The 12,882-nt window shown below is 52.3% G+C and overlaps 4 protein-coding genes across 4 annotated transcripts, besides 1 other annotated feature; 3 read left to right on the forward strand and 1 right to left on the reverse strand.

The window, feature by feature from the left end:
- Positions 1–207: 207 nt before the first annotated feature.
- On the forward strand, positions 208–721 carry CORC01_04357 (uncharacterized protein; the record flags this gene model as incomplete). Its single annotated transcript, XM_022616005.1, has 2 exons — positions 208–557; positions 625–721. The coding sequence occupies 2 exons, from the start codon at positions 208–210 to the stop codon at positions 719–721; spliced, it is 447 nt and encodes a 148-aa protein (XP_022477520.1).
- A 2,309-nt stretch (positions 722–3,030) lies between these two features.
- On the forward strand, positions 3,031–4,300 carry CORC01_04358 (uncharacterized protein; the record flags this gene model as incomplete). Its single annotated transcript, XM_022616006.1, has 4 exons — positions 3,031–3,304; positions 3,403–3,825; positions 3,879–4,031; positions 4,086–4,300. 4 exons carry the CDS (start codon positions 3,031–3,033, stop codon positions 4,298–4,300), a joined length of 1,065 nt encoding a protein of 354 aa, XP_022477521.1.
- Positions 4,301–5,354: 1,054 nt separating this feature from the next.
- Positions 5,355–8,182, forward strand: CORC01_04359 (uncharacterized protein; the record flags this gene model as incomplete). The annotated part of the gene is made up of 5 exons (XM_022616007.1): positions 5,355–5,570; positions 5,638–5,754; positions 5,812–6,084; positions 6,143–7,944; positions 8,002–8,182. The coding sequence occupies 5 exons, from the start codon at positions 5,355–5,357 to the stop codon at positions 8,180–8,182; spliced, it is 2,589 nt and encodes an 862-aa protein (XP_022477522.1).
- A 7-nt stretch (positions 8,183–8,189) lies between these two features.
- Positions 8,190–8,273: a sequence feature (Short protein (CORC01_04360, OHF00379.1) was converted to a misc_feature.).
- Positions 8,274–9,929: 1,656 nt separating this feature from the next.
- Positions 9,930–10,828, reverse strand: CORC01_04361 (Snf7 family protein; the record flags this gene model as incomplete). Its single annotated transcript, XM_022616008.1, has 3 exons — positions 9,930–10,163; positions 10,276–10,639; positions 10,791–10,828. The coding sequence occupies 3 exons, from the start codon at positions 10,826–10,828 to the stop codon at positions 9,930–9,932; spliced, it is 636 nt and encodes a 211-aa protein (XP_022477523.1).
- Between the last annotated feature and the right edge of the window lie 2,054 nt (positions 10,829–12,882).

Genomic DNA, 12,882 nt, shown 5'->3' on the forward strand with positions numbered 1-12,882 from the left:
AATCTTGAAATGGTCCGTGCACCTCCTTGGATTGAAATGGTCACTGAGCTTCTTGGGAGCTCAATCCAAGATGTTTTCTCGCTTATACATGTAATCACTAGCTTGCCATCAAGCAAACTACTAAAATACTTGTTCTTGTCTTTCGTTTTCCAAATCTTGAAGCACAAGAATTCAAGATAATTATTCCAGCGAAACGCATCCCCCACAATGGCCAAGTCCTGGGATAAGTTGGCGGCGACAGTGGCCAAGGGGAACCCAAATCCCATTGTCCATGCCTATAGGCACCTCTACCGCGAGCTCCTCCGGGCGGTCCAGTTCGCAACGCCGTATAGGTTCATCGTCCGCGACCAGCTCAGGGCGGCATTCCGCGAAAAGGGCGCCGTGTGGGATCCGGAAGTGAGCAAGAGGACGCTGTGGTTCATTCACGCGGCGCGCAAGGAGACCGGCCTCGAGCACAAAGTCCTCAAGAACCTCATCCGCGTGGCGCATGAGAGGCAGAAGTTGGACCCGTGGAAAGTGAGCTTCCGCAAGGACCAGGACGCTCAGAACAAGGAAGTGTGAGTGTGGAGAATTTCCGTTCAGTTCAGTAGTGAGGCACACGGTTGCTGACGTGGGATCCTTTAGCATCCAAGAGGCCAAGAACATGAAGTCTACAGTCTTCAATCACTATGACATGACGGTGACTATGCTGAACAAGTCAATGGGCATTCGACTGAGATAATGGACTTGAGATTGTCGCTATGCTCTGGGTCAAAATGTCACTCACATGCATACACTTGGAACTTCACGCATATCTTCACGTGCCTCCACCAAAGGTTGCAAATTTGGACTCATTCCTGAGGCTCCCAAACAGTACGGACATACGACTATGTCAGGACTCACTCGATGCTGGTGGCACAGGCATTCACAGAGACGTTTCTGCCCCGGCTCCGATTGATTGACCACCTTCGGCACGCCCAGACGGGATCGTCAGCGCAGACACCACGTATCAAGGCTTGTTGTGGTGTCAGTCTGGAAAGACGGCGGAAAGACGGAACGGAGCACGATAAACCCCAGGGGCGTCACGATGCAGCATTCTCATATCCGAGGATAAGCTATTGGAGGAAACTGGCGTCGAGGAGGCAGACGATCGCTGGTGCGACCCTTTTCCAGGCGGGCGATCTGCAGACGGCGCGGGGTCAGCAAATAAAACGGCTTACCTGTGGTTGGCTGGCACATAATTAAGCCTACGCCTGCGAAATGGCCGCAGTAGCCCGTTGAGAGCTATCGAGGTCGCTTTTTGGGGGAGATGATGTAAGGCCAAGGGAAGGGGGTTGGGGGTTGGAACAGAATGTCTGGCGCGACCAAACATGACTCTTGTTGATGGTTGCATGGTCGATAATTTGCTGGCAAAGCGCTGCTGGCGCCCGCTTCCACGGTGATTGTTGCCGATTCTGAGCTCATTACCATCGCCTCTTGCGGAACGCTGGCTGGCTGTTCCCGAATGAGGCCATGAGTACTGAGACAGTATTGCTCAAGAGAGGAAACTCGAAAGGTTGATGGGGGATATGAGTCGATATCTGCGTCTCGGAGACAATTGCGTTGTTACACATAACGGGCGGTCTGCCCCAAGGGTGGAGAAGCGAGCGAGAAGTAACTCTTCGCACCGAGAAATGTGTTGTCGTTACGGATACTCCCATCTGATTCTGCGGAGGATTTGGGGAATTGCTGAGTGGGGAGTTGAGGCGAACCTCCGTGTACACCCCCCGTGTCGGAGCCAAGAGTATCGGCCGCCAGGGCGGTGGTGGTCGGCCCTTTGCCGGTACGGGGAGATAAAGAGCGGTTCTCCATGGGTCTGCTTTTGAATGCCAAAAATATCCAATTCGGAAACAAGTATGTCTCGCCCCATGAAACCGACCCGCCGTTATCGTAAGGTGGTCGACCGAGTTGTCCGTTTGGACATGTACGATGTCCCCAAAGCTCGGGTGAGGAAACACTCAGTGACAATGAGATAGCCCGCCAGGGAGAGGCGTTTCTGGCTTGTGACGGTGGATTCTGAGCTGGTGCAACTGGCCCAATCTGGGCTGTTTAGTATTAGCGGCCGCTAACACCGGGATGAACAAATGAGAAGCGCAGAATCTTTAGAGATCCAACGGGGCCCTGGTCCCGTTTCAGTGGACCCAGAGACTAAGGTATCCGCTGCTGCGTGCTGCGAGGTGCGTTTTGAGATACCAATCAGCAGTGGCACGACTGGTAGCTGGGCGGGGCCGAAGGAGGCCCGGGGGCCTTCCACCTTGACGGAAAGGATGCAGCTTTCCGCACCATGAACTGCCCTGGCTCTGCAGCTCTGGAATGGTCCCGTCGTTTTGAAGGTATCTCCTGATACAACCAGTGCAGAGTCGAAACCTCTACCCGGTCGCTGGAGTTGAGGTAAGAAGGGGATGAGGGGGGCCAGGTGCTGGGCTGAGCTTGCCATGAGGTCAGGCAAAGGCAAGGTTGGGTGCTGTAGTTGTAGCCGTAATCGTACCTTGACTACCTACCTTACCTTACCTTACTTGGCTGAGGCGACCCTAAGGTACGAATACCTACAAGGGTCTGTGATGCGGGTGCATCTTTCTATGCCGTAGATTCCCGACCCCGCAATCCACGGCAAGGTAGAAGTAGTTCACGCCTACGCTTCTGCACTTCTCTTTACCTCTCTTTCAACTCAACCCGCAAATCTCTCATGGTTAGCGGGCACAACAGCGTCAATTCCCGGGGGTTCAGCTCTCGATTCCCCAGACTGCCTTAAGACAACTCTTTCTGCATCTCCGACCGCTCGACTCGTTATCACCACCATCGTCTCTGTTTGTCTCTATTCCTCGCCTTCTATCTTCCGAACCTCGCGACCACATCAGCCGTTTGTCGTCGAAACCATACTCCGCCTGCAGCGGTCTGGATGGACCAACCCCTCAACTGGCAAAGGGCCGTATCACGACCGCGCTGAAGACCTTGATCTCCCCCCACGAGATCACCGTCTGAAGGCGCTGCCACATCGCCACTGCTAGAAGCATGCCAGCGACAGAAGCCGAATATCACCCAAGACACCATGTTCCGGCCCACCAACCGACTGCGATCATGCCTCGAGCTCAGGAAGAGCGCCCGCAGAGGCTGGTCAAGCGCTACCGCACCGAGATCGCCGCCAGCACGTCGAGCATGTTCTCGACTGTCCTCGCCTTTCCCCTCGATAGCGTGAAAACCCGAATGCAGACCTACCGATACGAAGGCTTCCTCGACTGTGTGAGGCACACGTACCGCACCGAGAAGTTGAGAGGCTTCTTTCGGGGTGAGGAGTCCCTCTCCCTCCTCCTCCCTTGCACCCGCGACCCCTCATCTCGCTTCAAGTCATGATCCCGTTAACTAACCTTTGTTGCCCCTCACTAGGTGTTCTTGCCCCAATGGCTAGTATCACACTCGTCCGAACCATGTCCTTTTCGATTTACCAACGCGCAAAACACAATTATTCGGGCTGGGTCAAAAACGCCTTGGGATTCGACGTGCTGCAACATGTCAATAAGAAAGGCACTTATCCCAACTTATACTCCATTGCCTGCTTTGGAGCTGCCGGCGCCACCGCCGGCTCATGCATCACGCTTCTCGCCTGCCCCTTTGAGCTGACCAAGCTCAGCGCGCAGGTGTCTGTCTTGTTATCAGATCAGCAAAAGCTCAAGGAAGCAAACTGCCGAGCCACCAATGGCCACCAGGTTGCAGCAAGTTACCAGAACAAGGGCACTTTCAAAACCATGCGCAACATTGTTCGTCACAGGGGTGCTCTGGGGCTTTACACTGGCTTCAACTTGCACTTGTGTAAGTCTGCCCAGGCGTACACCCCCATCAAAACCCTCAGCTGACCATTCTAGTGCGTGATACGTTGGGTACGGCCATCTACTTTATGGTCTACGAGAGCGGAAAGCAGCTCGGAACCACATTTGGTGGCGATCACCCAACGACTAACAAGTTGGCGGTTGTCATCTCTGGGGGCATGTGCGGGATAGTGTCCTGGGCAATGATATGTATGTGCTTCTAGTATAAGGAATGTGGGCAATCGATGCTAATACTATTGACAGATCCCATTGACTCAGCAAAGAGCATCTATCAGCGGAACTCTCTCCTGTACTCGAAAGGGCAACAAGTTGAGCCGCCCCCGAAGATTGAATTCTTCAAGCGACACATGTATCGCGGCCTCGGAGTTTCAATGGGTCGCTCATGCGTGGTCAACGCGATCTTTTTTTCTGCCTTCGAATTCACAAAGAAGCATCTCAACTCTCTGGATGATAACTAAGAAATTGAGATTCGCATAAACACCTGCTAAGTGTCATCATCGCAGTTGAACAAACGCATACATAATAGTTGGTGGCGGTGTGGCTCGGTGGTTAGGATGGCAATCAACGAACACATTCAGGGACAACGAAATGAAAACAAGGACAGGAATCAAGTTGTAGTTTGGATTCGACTGCAATCAATTCACGGTATGAAACAAAATTCAATGGTCACGGTTGATGACCTCATACCGTCCACGAATGCGATGGTGATTCTTGCCTTGACCATCAAAGCATTCAAGCAAAGAGAAGGGTCGGAGACAGGGTCCAGATGCGTCCTCCATACTCTAAAGTTTTTGATTGAAACAACCTCGGTCTACTCATTTGGACCTCCCTGCTCAGCCTCTTGACGATTCCTTCGTAGGGCGCTGAAACTCGGAATATGGCTTTAGACCAGGTAGGCAATTAAGCATACCTAAGTGTTCACGCACCTGGTGTTAAGATCTGTGGGTCTGTGCACGCCTACCGACCCCGCCACTATCATCACGTGTCGATAAAAGGGTAGCAGGAATCCGAGTTGCGACCCGACCTCTTTTGGGCCTTCTTGCATCTTCATCCGGGACGGCTATGCTTCAGCTAGCCCTGGCGTTTCCGTCGTGACTTGTGACCTTTTGCTCCCACGCATTTAGCATCCAAGCACCGCCCGCCCGTCCTTTGCAACAAGCTCCTGCCGCAGCTGTTTGACGAGTCGCAGATTTCAAGTCTCCGTCGCCTGGAAACTTGAACTTTCCTTCTTGTCTTCTACCTTGCGTGATCACTGCTTTAACGTCTCCTCCGCGCGCAGCAAGTACCACTTGCTGACGCCGACGCCTTCGGGAAGAAGGTGCAACTTTGCAGACGCGCCATTTCTGGCTTGACGTACTTGACTTGAACACCATCCTGTGTTGGCTTTGGCGTGGGACAAAGATTGCCATCCTTCTCACTAACTGTCGTTATATCATCCTTTTCCTTAGGGGGCAGCGTAAGACAGCTCTCGAACCACCATGGTAAGCTGATAACAAAAGAGGATCATCAGACATGGGGAGAGAGAAGAAAACGCACCCTGGCCCGGGTACCACGGCCAAGGACCGACACAAAAAGGCTGGCAAGGTCGGCAAGGCCATTGACCGTAGCGCGCCTCTGCCTCCGGGACTCGTCGCCGCAAAGCCGGTCAATGTGGTCAACAACAGCAAACATCAGTCATACTTCGAGTTCATTGAAAATAAAGACAAGAAGAAGCCTCTACTCTTCCAGGTACGCCGCGCTGAGGCGAGGATCCCGCGACACCCCTCAACCATCAGACTAACCACCAATACGCCAGATTACGACAAACAAAAACCCGCCTCCTGGAATGAGGCATATCCCTCTCGGTAACCCTGAACTGACCGAACGATGCAAGGACATCTCGAGAGAAACGGGAGCCTCAGTGTACATTGTGGTAAGACAGTGTCGAAAACAGTTCATCGGAGATGGGTATTGATCAGACGAAATCTAGACCATGGCGAAGAATAATGCCTCGGACCTGAGTCAACAAATCCACCGTGTCGGACATCACATTCGCGAGTATATTGTCGACAGGGCGCTAGAGGAACTAGGACTGGACAGTGTCAACGAGCCGGAACTCATCGGTCAAGGCGACGCACAGGTCGAGAAAATCCCTGAGAAACAGAACGACATCGATAAACAGGCGGACGCCGCGCTGCGAGAACTATTCCCTAGAATTCCGAACACCGACCGACAACAGATTATCGACCATGCGTTTCAGAAGGTTTGTCGTGCCGCGAAGTTTGTGGGGGTATCCGGTGGGTGCTAACAAACCATTACAGGGGACATATTTCAAAGGCGACCTAGTTGTAGGGCTCCAGCAGGACTTGTCTCTTTCGCGGCGAGTGCAGCTTGCCGTCCTGGCACATATTCGACATAACCATACCAGATATGACGAGCTTCTTAGGGAGACGACCTGGCACAACGCTAGGCGAGCTACAGAGCAGCTCTGCCTAGATTTCCTCGTCAAGTGGCGAGGTGACGACGAGAATGGCCGTAACCAGCTTGACGAAATCCTTCGCGAAGTAGTGGTTCTGTCAGATGACTCTGACGACGAGGACTCAGGCGAGGAGCCCGACTCCGAGTCGTCAGAGATATTCATCAGCAGGTCCCATGACGTTGGCAGAGTGTCGGCACCAGCCATGGCCCAGAACGTCGCTAACCACGATAAACGCTTGTCGACAGCGATACCATCTCATCCAGGATCGCCGATGCTCCTTGCAACGCCCGGAACATCCAGAAGGAATGCCAAAAAGGCACGCAGACAGGCTAAGCACCGTGAACGTAACTTTAGCCGTTATGAGGCTGCCGCAAATGCTGCCTGGAATAACGCCAGGCAGCGGCAGCGGGGGCCCGATGATCGAACGAATCAGGCGGACAACTCCGTTAGTCACGGAGCGCATCCACAGGGCCAGCCTGTTGAATTCATTGGCAACAGGGTTCCCATTGAGCATAAAGATCGTGCGGGCTCGCAGTTGAGGCTACCCCCTGCACAGCCCGGCGGCAATTCTTATGAGACCAGGCAGCACATGGATGATGCATTTGGCACCCAGTCCCAGCTTGCCCGATCTCAGTACTTCTCTTCTGGTCCAATGAGACACAAGGTAAATGAAGCTGGCGGCGTTCCCAGCCTCGGCTCCTCCAACAATGCAGGTGTCCGGGCTCGAGAGAGCCACCAGCTGCAAGACTTCCTGCACCCATCAATTGAGCCGAGATCCCCCGACGCCGTGAGGTCTCCATCACGCTATTCCCGTGGCATGGTGGAATTCATGGACCGCAGAGGCGATGAGCTATACCCGCGTCTGAACTCCCCTCCCCTTGGCCCTATGGTACGAGAAGAGCGCTACAACCATCAACCCCAGATCCACCAAAGTCATCCCATCCGTGCGAGACCTTTGCGTGATGGCCAGGACATTGTTCAAGCACCTGAATTATCATATCGCAATGTGCCACGGGATTCCGCTCGACCAGTCGCGTATCAGCCCATGCGAGAGTATGGCCCTCCTCGACCTCAGGTTTACGCTGACAGAATCACCCACCGCGAGGACAACCTGAGACGACGTCAAGGGAGTGTCATGGGAGAGAGAGCCAATCCCATCATGATTGAGGATCACAATGTTCACCCAGGTACAGTCGTTCTCGGCACAGGTGAGAGCGTCCGAGACAGATTTGGCCCCAATGTCGAGATTCTCGCTGTCCATCGCCCCATACGTGATGGTGGCCCAGACACACAGCGTTTTAATTCAATGGACGAAGGCTTCATTCGCTTGCGGGAAAACAACATGGATCAGCGGAGGTTGGAAGAGGAGGGCTTTCTCAGGCTTAGAGAGCGCCCTATCGCCGAACCCAGGCATTCTGCATTTCCTACTGATGGACGTTCTCATCTTGACGGCTACCGGACTGCGCAACAGCCACAGCAATACCGCCCAGCTGAACCACCCGGGCAAGCCATCTACGTGAGGCGCGTCGAAAGGCCGCCCCCGGCTGACCTATCCTATTCGGGGCATAGTTATGAACGTGTGGAGACGGTCAGAAATGATAGTCTTGCTCAGCGAAGAGTCCCGTCGCCTGCATATCGGGGAGCGTAAGTCTTGTACTAGACGATGCGCTCGAAATCTACCGGCTAACTGAGCAACGTCAGGCCATACGAGCATCATCATCATCATTCGGTGCAGGGAGCATACGGTGTTCCTGTTCACCGACACGCCATGTCAGCTCAACGGCTTGAAGACTCGTTCAGATCTGACAGACATCGACCATCGCCACCCCGCGCATCGCGCCAGTGGCCACGAGCAAACGATGATGTGATCGTGCTTGAGTAAGCAGCGACTAGATATGAAACAGGTTTCCAACACTGTGCATACTCGGAATGGCTATGCAGACATGCGTGGTTAGTATCATGGACGATGGCATGTACGAGGCGTTTAAGGATTATCAGCATTCATCAACCAGGGGTTTTGGGTTCGTGGCTCATGATGGACGGGTACTTGAAGTAGAGGTCTTTCTTCGTTATGAAACAGGAAGGGTTGGTCAATCAGTGACAGCTTGGGGAGGATGCATGGAAGGAGTTATTAGATATGATACCCATAGTCGACGAGCAAAAACTGCTCTCGTCTGAGCCTTAGCGGAGGGCTGATTTGCATGACCCCTATGAACTTTTTAGCACCATGCGAATAAAAACATCAAGAAGAAATCGTGTTGCAAATCGTTAAACAGGAAGCACCCTACTACTTGTTCGTGGTTTATGTAACTCCACTCCTGTATGAATACAAAGCAAACCTGACCCTACAACCCAGAATGTTCATTCCCCGATACCTCAACTCAAAATATCTATCGGCAATCATCTTGAGGAGTTGCTCGCCTTGTGCTGACGTGAGTTGAAGTTGATATAGCTCGCGGCGGCGGAAAACCGCAGTCGTAATAAATACTCATACTCTTAGCTCTTGCAACAAACTTCAAAATTGGCTGCCAGCACCTGATATGCTTTTTTGCCTCTTGAATTCCTTCTCGAGAGCATCCCGATGTGCATTTTGACACCCCCACCCCCAGCAGTTTCTGCTGCTGCTTGACATGTTCGTATTTGATGTGGTCATGCTTTTCCTTTGCTTTGGTTACTGGCAGTGATATTATAGGTTGTCTAAGTTGGCAGCACAGAGACATTCGTGAGGATGTTTCGTCTGTTCCATATAGCCCAGAGACGGGACAAAACTCACTCAACCTCGCCTGCTGAGCGTCGTCTTAATCCTGAGGAGTATTAATGAGCAATAGTGAGCAGTACTAGCAAAATGAGAGGGAGGGAGTAAAGGGGTAGCGATGGTGAGGGTATGATAGAGCATCCATTCCTCAAGATGAATTGATGATGTGCACCGCTGGTGAAGAAGATGGGTTTTACACAAGTTCGTTGGGTGGGGCTCCCAATTGGGGACACCCGCGCCTTTCATTATACTTACTGGCTGTAGAGGGGGGCCTAGTTGGGAGCGAGTATGTATACGACATAGAGTGGAAGAAGTGAATTCCGAGGTTTGGAGATTTGATCAAACCGTTGTCCGAAGGCTGATGGGAGGAGAAGTAAACCGAGTAGATGAGCATTCTGTCGACTACGTTACTGGGGAGATTGATCTAATAGACCATATATCACATACATCTGCGATTCCATATAAAAGCACCAGATCCTTTGAAGCATTAGGCTCCCTCTCAAATCATGCACCAATCTTTGAAGTAACGTTGAGGTGATCGTCAGCTCGTGTGTATTGAAACTCCTGGGAGTTGATTCTAGCGGCCTCGTAACGGCATATTCCGAAACAATGCAACGATGTAGTCAATGAATCCAAAAAAATGCAAATAGTTCTAGCCGTCCCACCCCCGTCTAGTGCCATATTGCCGCGCGCGCAAAGATGAGGTAATGAACTATAGATGTGAACAGAAAAGACTTGCTCCTAACCTCAACTCCTTGAAAATGCAATCAAATTCCCCCCGCATGCTTGAAGCTCCTGTATCGTCAAGAACGTGAAAGTGAGAAAGTTGTGTTGGAAAACGAAGAAGAAGGGCAAGGAGAAGTGAAAGAGCCCGTTAGGAAGCCAACATGGGCTGCCTCGTCCGAAGCGGCTGCTGCGCCTCCGGCTCTTCCTCTTCGCCCTGCGGGACCGGTAGTTCCGTGTCGGGCACTGTCGGGAGCTTGTGTTGCTTGGGCGGGTTGCGGATGGCGTCTTCGGCGGCGACGCTGGCCTCGAGGGCGGCGAGCTCGTCTTCGACTTCTTCTTCGTCCTGGACTGATATACGGCCGCCGAGCATGTCGCTGACCTCCTATAAAGTGGGTAAAAAAAGACATGTTAGCGATGCATTGTGTCTTGCCACGCTTTCCACAAGCTTTGTTGCGGCTCCGAAACACCCGGATAGCATTGTGACCCCAACGTACCTTTTGGTAAGCAATAGCGTCGGCCGTCTCGCCCATGAGCTTCTCAACGTGCTCGATGCCGCCCATCTCGGAGTGGATCTCCTTGAGCACCTTTGTGCCCTGCTGCAGGCCGAACACGACGTCCTTTTGGATCATGGCGAACTCAACCGACGACGTGAGCTTCTCGAGCTGCTCGAGCTGGGCGTCCGTCTTTTGCAGGAGAGACTCTTGGTATTTTTTGCGGCGGAGGGCGAGGAGGGCGCGCGGCTTGTCGCCCTTTGCGAGCATCTGCTTCGCGACGGCCGTCTCCTTGTCCGTCAGGACCGTGATGCGGCGCTGGTACTGGTGGAGCTTGTCGCGTTGGAGCTTGAGGTCGAGGATTGCCCTGGAGAGGGGGGAGGGGTCGAAGTTAGCGGGTGCGGTTTCTATCTATCATGAGTGCAGTGAGACGGATGGTTGAGGCGCATCGCGCATCGCACATCACGGGCGTCGCATGCGCGCGCGATATTCGGTGGGATTGAGAGCTGAGGACGTACTTGTCCTGGGCGGTGACTTTACTTGCGTTGCCGCCCATTCTGGCTGGAGTGATGTGAGGATGAGGAGGGTCTATAGGATTCGGAACGGTGATTTGTCTCGAGAAGTTGGGGGACCTGTAGGTGGAGGAGGGCGACTTCGTTGCGAAGAGCGTACGTCAACGACAAAACGGCAAGGTGAATGAATGACCGTGTGTGTATGTTTGGGTGCACGAGGTTTCGGAGGTTGGTCGCTCGGTTGGGCGGACGCGCGATACCGGTGATCGGTGACGGAGGAGGAGAGACGTTTGGTCTCGTGCCTGAACCGGCTCAGTTTCGAGGGACACAATGCTGCGACGGAGGATAGGCTAGGGGCACCGCTGTGAGTACTCCGGAGGGGGGAAGGCAGTTCGTCATTGCTTTAGGGTCCCCATGTATCAGGTGGGGGCGATTGCGGACCTCGATAAGATAAGACCGTTTGAGGCTCCCGAAAATACGCCGGGCGCAGCTACTTGTCTTAAGTAATCCACATTACCGGGCCAACGGTTTCGCGACTTCATGTCCTCAACACCATATCGTGATATTGCAGTTTTCCTAAAGGTCGGGTAATAACAAGCGGTCATCTACAGGATTAAGCGGTAACTACATATCTCGACTTATACATATATGATAGATACTAAAGAGACTTCTATCAGCCTACATATCAAAGTAATAATAGCCGTCACATTGTAGTCACACCACTCATGATCATTTAAATGATTGGAAAAGTAGCCACCTCATCATGGGAGGGGATAGACACCAGTCAGCACCAACTACATACACCCATTCAATTAAATACGCAGTAGATATATATATATTGCACAAATCTAGTACCAAATAATCATCAGATATTAAATCGACAAAAGAGTTCACTCACCCCTCCGCCGATGGGGTGAGCTACATCTCTGGTGCACATGCTGGGATAGTCGGATAAGATGTTAACTGGACAGTCAACTCGGTTACAGCACTCGGATCGGCGTGCTCTTGCGCTCGGTTCGGCGCGCGGAAGGGGAATCGAACGGTCGATCTTGGCAATATCGCCCAGACACAGGGGAGTCCGCCTAGGACCTCTATGCCAAGAGTCCCGCCCCTTGTGCTGGCGATGACTACCTATCCAAGAGTTTGTAAATAAACAAGACACTCTGGTGCGTTCTGATGGCCTGATTGGGGGCATGCGGGCGGTGAAGGGTGAGGTTGGGATGAGATGGGATGGAAGACGTTGGCGCGTTGGGAAGGAGCGGGTGAGGGCGCCTCCTTCCCCGGATGGTGATGACCTCTTCATAGTGGAGAATCAATTGGACCAATGTATGGCCGGCTTCCAACTGGCTTCTGGTATCACCTTGTTGATTGCCTCGTCGGTATGTGTTCCGGGTGATAAGGTAGCATATACATTGCCCCTTTTTGAGCGAGATTAGTGCCTCATCAGCACACTTTAGCATCGACGGCGTTCGTGAGCTCGTTAATATTAAAATTCCATGGAATTGACTGCTGGTTCTATTGGAAATGAGAATGCACTGGATAGTACCATGATCTGTGGCCAGGGTTGAGTTTGACATGTACCAATGTTACCGAATGGTGATGTAAGTTCTATGCAAACCAAGCTCTGGACTTTTCGAAATCTCATACTTTATCGAACCACTCTTGGGAAGGTCTTCCAAACATGAATATGCTGTGCATTTTGCTTGAACGTTCTTTGATCAACTACCTGTGTGTTATCTCGCAGCAAGCATGACACACCATCTGATGGCTCAAGATGGAGTAAAATCTTAGCTACCATTAGTAGAGTGTGTGAGCCTAATATACTTGCTGCCTAAGCAAGATATAACCAGACTTGTGTATTAAAGCTCTGCCAGGATCAGATACCGAATTCAGCACCGATCAAAGTTTACGGTGTACATCGATGTGTGTCACAAACCCACATATGTCACTCACTTTACATTACTGAATGGGGGACAGATGTGGCGGTGGTTGATGATCGCCAGAACGGAATGAAATCTCGAGAGGGACACCACGACTGGAAGAGTATTAGGGCACAATAGAAACGGCGTACAAGACCAGACTGTCAACGCTCTAATCT

The sequence above is a fragment of the Colletotrichum orchidophilum genome (assembly GCF_001831195.1).
Source record: "Colletotrichum orchidophilum strain IMI 309357 chromosome Unknown Scaffold_28.1, whole genome shotgun sequence".
NCBI lineage: Eukaryota > Fungi > Ascomycota > Sordariomycetes > Glomerellales > Glomerellaceae > Colletotrichum > Colletotrichum orchidophilum.